Below are 8,367 nucleotides of genomic sequence, written 5' to 3' on the forward strand. Positions count from 1 at the left end.
TAAGGCTAACTCTTTATGTTGGGAATGTTTATGATTCTCCATATGTCCCATTCATTATGACCATTACCAGTTTCCTCAGAAAGTAATTATGCCTTAGTTCCCTGAATGGTAGTTGAACTTCTATTCTCTAGATTGCATAGTTTCATAATTATTCGATATTCTATGAGTTTCAGTTATGACAAATCAACTTATTATGAGTACCCATTTCAGTCTAATCCTATTCACTATTCCAGTATCATGTACTGGCTCATTATTTTAGTATCATGTACTGCAGTATGATTCTCAGTTCCTAATTTTTATATTTTTGAAAGTTGAACACCTGTATTTGGGCCTGAGGCCGCAGTTTATGTTTTATGTATCTTTGGGCCTGAGGCTGCAATTATGTATACGTATACTTGGGCCCGAGGCCGCAGTTGTGCACATATATACATAAATATATTGGGTCTGAGGCCACCATTTAATATTTAGTTAAACAGGTTGTTCATCATTTAGAAGAGGGAGTATTCATATCCTTACTTCCTTGTTCAGTTACCAGTTTATCAGCTAGAAGTTCAATTTCAGTTTCAGTATTTACAGTTCTTTTCTTTAGCTGTTTTACATAGTAGTGCAATTCAAATGTACTGACGTCCTCTTTTGCCCGGGGCCTACATCTCGCGATGCAGGTAACAATTTTCAGGTTGACGATTCTACTTGCTAGGACATCTCGTATCAGCTATTGGTGAGCCCCAGTCTTTCGAGGCCTTATCTCTCTTTTGTTTTAGTCATTATAGTATTTCAGTTAATAAGGTATACCGGGGAACTTGTCCCGGTAAACAGTTAGCATTTTCAGTGTTCTTTAGAGGCTTCGTAGACTATAACCCAGTCAGTCAGATATTAGCAGGCTTTCATGTATTATCCTTGTCGGCTACTTGTTTATACTTGCAGACCTTTTTAGTATTTTCTGCATCTATGATATTTCAGTCATACTCTTAAGTAGATTTTCATGTTTTATATTTACCTCTAGATCATAGTTATACCACATGTTGATTCAGCCATACAGTTGATTTGCTCGGTCACATACAGTTAGACACCGAGTGACGTGTTATGCCCAGACCATGGTTCGGGGCATGACAAAGCTTAGTATCAGAGCCCTAGGTTCAATAGTCCTAGAGATTCTATGAAGCATGTCCAATGGGGTCTCTTTTATGTGTGTGTGCGCACCACACATGTAAACAGTTGACCACCAAGACATCTAGGATTGTTCCATTTCCTTCATACTCTATATCGTGCAGTTAGAGCTATGCTTTCAGGAATCTTTATAACCCCTACGAATTGCGTATTTCAGAAAAATGCCTGCAAAAGAAAGTACACCAGGAGGGCCTCAGCTACTAGCCAGGGGGCGACAACTAATGCTACTCAGGAGGAGGACACTACGACCGAGGGGGTTGCACCGGGATTAGTGCCCAGTGCTTCAGACATGGATGTCAGTGGAGCTATCCAGTTGCTCACCCAGATTGTTGCTACTTAGGCTCAAAGGCAGGGAACAAGTGATGTTCATGGGACGGGTAGTTCCAGGTCTAGGGAATTCATCAACATGAAACCTCCCATCTTCACAGGATCCAAAAAGGATGAGGATCCACAAAACATCAATGATGAGGTTCAGAAGATATTTCGAGTGATGCATGCTACAGACACTGAGGCAGTAGAGCTTGCTGCGTACCATCTGAAGGATGTTGCCAACACTTGGTATGAAACCTGGGAAGAGTCCCGAGGGGAGGATGCAGATCCTGCGACTTGGAAGGAGTTTGCAGATGCGTTCCTTGAGCACTTTCTACCCATTGAGGTCTTGGAAGCTAAGGCTTTGGAGTTTGAGAGACTTAGATAGAATGATATGAGTGTGAATGAGTACTACCTCAAGTTCGTGTCTCTGGCCAAGTATGCTCCGAAAATGGTACGTGATATGAGGGCCAGAGTTAGGCGGTTTGTGTTGGGGCTTTCAGATGATTTGTTTGCTGTGCTAATATATCTACTCAGAATAATGACATGACCATCACTAAGATGGTTGCCTTTGTTCAAGGGAACGAAGACAGGTTGAAGGAAGAAGAGCGGCTATGGAGAGAGAAGGAGGGGGAATTCAACAAGAGAGCTAAGTCTGCAGGAAATTTCAACCATGGGGGATCTCAAACAGGAGGCAATCACTAGTTTTTCAAGAAATCAAAATCAGGACCTGCTCCATCTTCAGCTAGTGCACCAGTTTAGAGGTCAAAGTTTAACAAGAAAAATCAGAATTTCAGAACAGTAGACTCACAATCACAGGCTAGTGTGGGCTACAGAGTCCCTGGTTACCCTATTTGCAACACGTGTGGTAAGAGGTACCCAGGTTGTGTCATTTGGGCACAAATGGTTGCTTTGGGTGCGGTCAGCAAGGACACTTCTTGAGGGATTGCCCATCGGCAAAGTAGAACAATGGAGGCAATACAGCTCAGTCCACTAATTCAGCAGCCCATCATAACTCTAAGGCCAAACAAAGGCGCGGTGCAGCAAAGTCTAATAATGTAGGCGGTGGTCGAAACCGCTTGTATGCATTGTCAGACCATCAGGATACAGAGGCTCATGGAGATGTTGTCATAGGTATGCTAACAATATTCACTTTTGATGTCTATGCTCTTATAGATCCGGGGTCCACCCTATCTTATGTAACCCTATATATTGCAAAGAAATTTGGGATAGAACCAGAAAAGTTGTGTGAACCCTTTGAAGTGTCCACTCCAATTGGAGAATCAGTTATAACAAGGTGTATCTATAGTGGATGTCCAATCAAAGTGCATCATCATCTTACTGCAGTAGACTTAGTAGAATTGGAGATGGTAGACTTCGATGTAATCATGGGCATGGATTGGTTAGAGTCCTATTATGCCACAGTGGGTTGTAGAACCAAAATAGTAAGTTTTGAATTTCCTGGTGAACTAGTCTTAGAATGGAAGGGTGATGTAGTAACACCTAGGGGTTGGTTTATTTCATATCTTAAAGCCAGAAAGATGATCTCCAAGGAATATATCTATCTACTGGTTCGAGTTAAGGATATAGATGCTCAGATCCCCACTCTCCAGTCGGTACCAATTGTAAATGAGTTTCCATAAGTGTTTTCCGAATATCTCCCTAGAGTCCCTCCCGATAGAGAGATTGACTTTGGAATTGATCTACTTCCAGGCACTAAGCCGATATCTATTCCGCCTTATAGAATGGCTCCAGCAGAGTTGAAAGAGTTAAAAGTCCAGTTGAAAGATCTTCTAGATAAGGGATTTAAGGCCAAGTGCCTCACCTTGGGGTGCACCGGTCTTGTTTGTCCGAAAGAAGGATGGGTCTTTACGTATGTGCATTTACTATCGTCAATTGAATAAAGTCACCATCAATAAAAAGTACCCTCTTCCCAGAATAGATGATTTATTTGGTCAACTTTAGGGTGCCCAGTGTTATTCCAAGATTGACCTCAGATCGGGATACCATCAGTTGAAGGTTAAGGAAGTTGATATTCCAAAAAAGCTTTTAGGACTCGATATCGGCATTTCGAATTTTTGGTAATGTCATTCGGTTTAACGAACGCACCAGCAACTTTCATGGACCTTATGAATAGGGTCTTCAAGCCTTATCTTGATTTGTTCGTTATCGTGTTTATTGATGACATCTTGATTTATTCCGTAGCGAGACTTACCATGCAGAACATCTTAGAATTGTGTTGCAGACACTGCAGGATCACAAGCTATATGCAAAATTTTCTATGTGTGAATTCTGGTTGAAATCAGTAGCATTTTTGGGCCATGTCATCTCAGGGGAAGGTGTGAAGGTGGACTTTCAGAAAATAGAGGCAGTGAAGAATTGGCCTAGACCCACCTCCGTATCCGATATAAGAAGTTTCTTGGGTCTAGCAGGTTATTATAGGCATTTTGTAGAGGGATTTTCTTCTATCTCGTCCCCTTTGACTAGATTAACTCAGAAGAAAATCAAGTTTAAATAGTCGGACGCGTGCATGAAAAGTTTTGAGGAGTTAAAGAAGAGGTTGACTTCAGCTCCAGTCCCGACACTACCAGAAGGAACCGAAAGGTTCGTTGTTTATTGTGATGCTTCAGGGGTTAGTCTTGGGTATGTATTAATGCAGCATGGTAAAGTCATAGCCTATGCGTCGAGGCAACTCAAGGCTCACGAGAAGAATTATCCGACTCATGATCTTGAATCAACAGCTGTGGTGTTTGCGCTTAAAATCTGGCGCCATTATTTTTATGGGGTACATGTTGACATTTTTACAGATCACAAGAGTCTCCAGTGCATCTTCAAGCAAATAGAATTAAATCTACGTCAGAGGAGGTGGCTCGAATTACTTAAAGATTATGATGTTGATATCCTCTATCATCTGGGGAAGGCAAATATTGTAGCCGATGCTCTCAGTCGGCATTCTATGGGAAGCTTAGCTCATGTTGAGGCAGACAAGCAAACTATGATGAAGGAAGTCCACCGGTTAGCAAGTCTAAGAGTTTGACTTTTGGACTCCGAAGATGGTGGTGTTCAGTTCTCCAGAACAGGGCTGAATCCTCCTTAGTAGCCGAAGTAAAAGAAAAATAGTTTAGTGATCCCTACTTATTGCAGCTGAAGGAAGGAATTCACAAACACAAAACTATGGCTTTTGAACAAGGGGGAGATGATGGTACTTTGAGATAGAGAGGCAGACTATGCGTTCCAAACGTAGATGGGCTCAGAGAGCAGATTATGTCAGAAGCCCACAATTCTAGGTATTCTATCCACTAGGTTCCACGAAGATGTATCATCATCTTAAGGAGGTTTACAGGTGGAACGATATGAAAAAGAATATAGCAGACTTCGTGGCTAAGTGTCCAAATTATCAGCAGGTGAAAGTCAAACACCAGAGACCTAGCGGTTTAACTCAAAATATAGAAATTCCCATTTGGAAATAGGAAATGATAAACATGGACTTCATAACAGGTCTACCTCGCTCATTCCAGAAGCATGATTTGATTTGGGTGATTGTAGACCGACTTACCAAGTAAACTCACTTCTTGCTAGTGAAGACTACAGATTCGGCCAAGGATTATGCCAAGTTGTATATCAAAGAGATTGTCCGATTGCATGGGACTCCTTTATCCATTATCTCAGATCGTGGTGCTCAGTTCATAGCAAACTTTTGGAAATCCTTTCAGAAGGGATTGGGCACAAGGGTGAACCTTAGCACCGCTTTTCATGCTCAGACAGATGGCCAGGTGGAGTGCACCATTCATACTCTTGAGGACATATTGCGGGCGTGTGTTATTGATTTTAAAGGTAATTGGGACGATCATCTACCTCTCGTTGAGTTTGCTTATAATAACAGCTATCACTCTAGTATCAAGATGGCACTGTACGAAGCTCTGTATGGGCAAAGGTGTATCAGGCTATGGAGAAAGTCAACTTGATACAAAGTCATTTGAAGACGGCTCAAAGTCGCCAAAAGTCCTATTCGGACGTGCGGCGTAGAGACTTAGCGTTCCAAGTTGATGATTGGGTGTTTCTGAAAGTATCGCCCATGAAAGGAGTTATGAGATTTGGGAAGAAGGGGAAACTTAGTCCCCACTATATTGGTCCATATAGAATCCCGCGAAAGATCGGACAAGTGGCTTATGAGTTAGAATTTCCACAAGAACTAGCTGCTGTACACCCGGTGTTTCATGTGTCCATGTTGAAGAAATTCATGGGAGACCCGTCACTTGTGGTTCCTACAGAGGTTATAGGGGTTAAAGACGGCCTGTCTTACGAAGAAATTCCAGTGGCTATTCTTGATCATCAAATCTGCAAGCTCAAAACTAAGGAAATTGCTTCAGTAAAAGTGCTTTGGAGGAATCAAAAGGTTAAAGAGGCTACATGGGAAGCCGAGGAGGACATGAAGTCTAGATATCCCCTTCTCTTTGAAGAGCAAAAGGAAAATGTGGAAGGTAATTAACCTTTCCATTCAGGTATTATATTATAATCTTTATGTCCTTCAGTATTTACTCAGCTTAGTATTTAGTGATCACGTGATCGTCCAGTTTGATATACATGTATTCATGATATTTCAGTATTCTCATATCTCCATCACACACGTTTAATGTCCATAGATAGCCGTTGTTGCAGCCAGAACCATCATTCGAGGACGAATGATTCCAAGGGGGAGATAATGTAACACCCCGTAAAATTCGACTTAGGTATGAATGAGTTAAAGGAGTAGTAAGGATATATTTTGAAGATGTGAAGTCCCATCGGGATGATTATGAGTAAAAATAGTTGTTTCAAAATCAAGATGGAAAGTGAGGTGCATAAGATTTGACAAAATAGACTATGTTTGTAGAAGGTCTATCTTCCAACAATGTTTAGTGAAAATGTGTAACGAATTGGAAAAACTCAAAGCATGAAATTGTTGGACTTTGAAATATCTTTCCAATTATATATTGTGGAGCCCAAACGGAGCTTTGTGCAAAAGATTATGCCCGTTTTACAGAATGGTGTGTAACCATCGCGGTCCGGCCACGTTTTTATCGCGATCGCAGTGGTGAGGTAGTGTCCCAGTGATTTACCGTGGTCGCGTCGACTGGGACGCGGTGGACAACTTGGGAAGTCATTTTTTAGCCTTATTTCATCCCCCACAGCCCCTAAAACATAAAAACTTGCTCTAGAAAGTAAAGCTCTCAAAAACCTAACTCTTTAAGGGTCCCTCCACCACCCAAGGTAAGTTCTAATGGTGATTCTAACTTAATTTCAATTTTCCAACATCTTATTAACATGGGTAAACCCTCCATATCATTAGATATTCGATTGGGACATCATTGTTGAGAGAAGGAAGCCTAGAACTTGAATTCAAAGGGTTTGAACTTCAAAAAGGTAATGTCTTCACCCTCTAATTGATTCTAGCATTGGTTTAATGATTATAAACCCTAGTTCATGAGATATGAGTTGATGGGTTTGATAGAAAAGCATGAACGATTATAGGGTTGGGGTGTTGAGTGTTGATTTTTGGTTAAGGGTGTTGTTTACCTTATGGGCGATGAAGAATAATGTTGATTATAATCATTTGAGACTTTAGAATTTATCTAGGAACAAGAGAATGAGTTGTTGGGTGTAGAGACACCATTAATAAGGACTATGAAGTTTTATTTTTACTAAGTGTTTGATAAAATACTTAAGTGACCAAAACATGAGCATCATAGCTAATATGGAATCCCTTTGACTTGTATTGCTGTAGATTAAAGTTGAGAGGGTTGACAAATGTTGTATTACGCTCAAGGGCAGGAAGTTAAGGTATGTAAGGCTAACTCTTTACATTGGGAATGTTTATGATTCTCCCTACGTCCTATTCATTATGACCATTACCAGTTTCCTCAAAAAGTAATTATGCCTTAGTTCCCCGAATAGTAGTAGAACTTCTATTCTCTAGATGACATAGTTTTATAATCATTCGATATTCTATGAGTTTCAGTTATGAAAAATCAACTTATTATGAGTACCCATCTCAGTCTAATACTATTCACTATTCCAGTATCATGTAGCCCATTATGGCTCATTATTTCAGTATCATGTACTGCAGTATGATTCTTAGTTCCTAATTTTTATATTCTTGAAAGTTGAACACCTGTATTTGGGCCTGAGGCTGCAATTTCTGTTTTATGTATCTTTGGGCATGAGGCCGCAGTTATGTATACGTATACTTGGGCCCGAGGCCACAGTTGTGCATATATATATGTCCTGAGGCCACAGTTTAATATTCAGTTAAACATGTTGTTCATCATTCAGAAGAGGGAGTATTCATATCCTTACTTCCTTGTTCAATTACCAGTTTATCAGCTAGCAGTTCAGTTTGAGTTTCAGTATTTACAGTTCTTTTCTTCAGCTGTTTTACAAACCAGTGCAATTCAAATGTGCTGACGTCCCTTTTGCCCGGGGTACATCTTGCGATATAGGTATTGATTTTCAGGTTGACGATTCTGCTTCCTAGGACATCTCGTATCAGCTATTGGTAAGCCCCAGTCTTTCGGGGCCTTATCTCTCTTTTGTTTTAGTCATTATAGTATTTCAGTTAATAAATTATACCGGGGACCTTGTCTCGGTAAACAGTTAGTATTTTTAGTGTTCTTTAGAGGCTTCATAGACTATAACCCAGTCAGTTAGATATTAGTAGGCTTTCATGTGTTAGCCTTGTCGGCTACTTGTTTATACTTGCAGACCTTTTTAGTATTTTCCGCATCTATGATATTTCAGTCATACTCTTAAGTAGATTTTCATGTTTTATATTTACCTCTAGCTCATATATATACCACATGTTGATTCAGCCATACAGTTGGTTCGCTCGGTCACATGCAGTCAGGCACCGAG

The 8,367-nt window shown here is 40.6% G+C and overlaps 1 protein-coding gene across 1 annotated transcript; it reads left to right on the plus strand.

The window, feature by feature from the left end:
- Positions 1–5,551: 5,551 nt before the first annotated feature.
- On the plus strand, positions 5,552–7,920 carry LOC142176558 (uncharacterized). The gene is made up of 2 exons (XM_075244533.1): positions 5,552–5,957; positions 7,832–7,920. The coding sequence occupies exons 1-2, from the start codon at positions 5,552–5,554 to the stop codon at positions 7,918–7,920; spliced, it is 495 nt and encodes a 164-aa protein (XP_075100634.1).
- Positions 7,921–8,367: the final 447 nt, after the last annotated feature.

This window comes from Nicotiana tabacum, chromosome 3 (genome assembly GCF_000715075.1).
Source record: "Nicotiana tabacum cultivar K326 chromosome 3, ASM71507v2, whole genome shotgun sequence".
Taxonomy (NCBI): Eukaryota; Viridiplantae; Streptophyta; class Magnoliopsida; order Solanales; family Solanaceae; genus Nicotiana; species Nicotiana tabacum.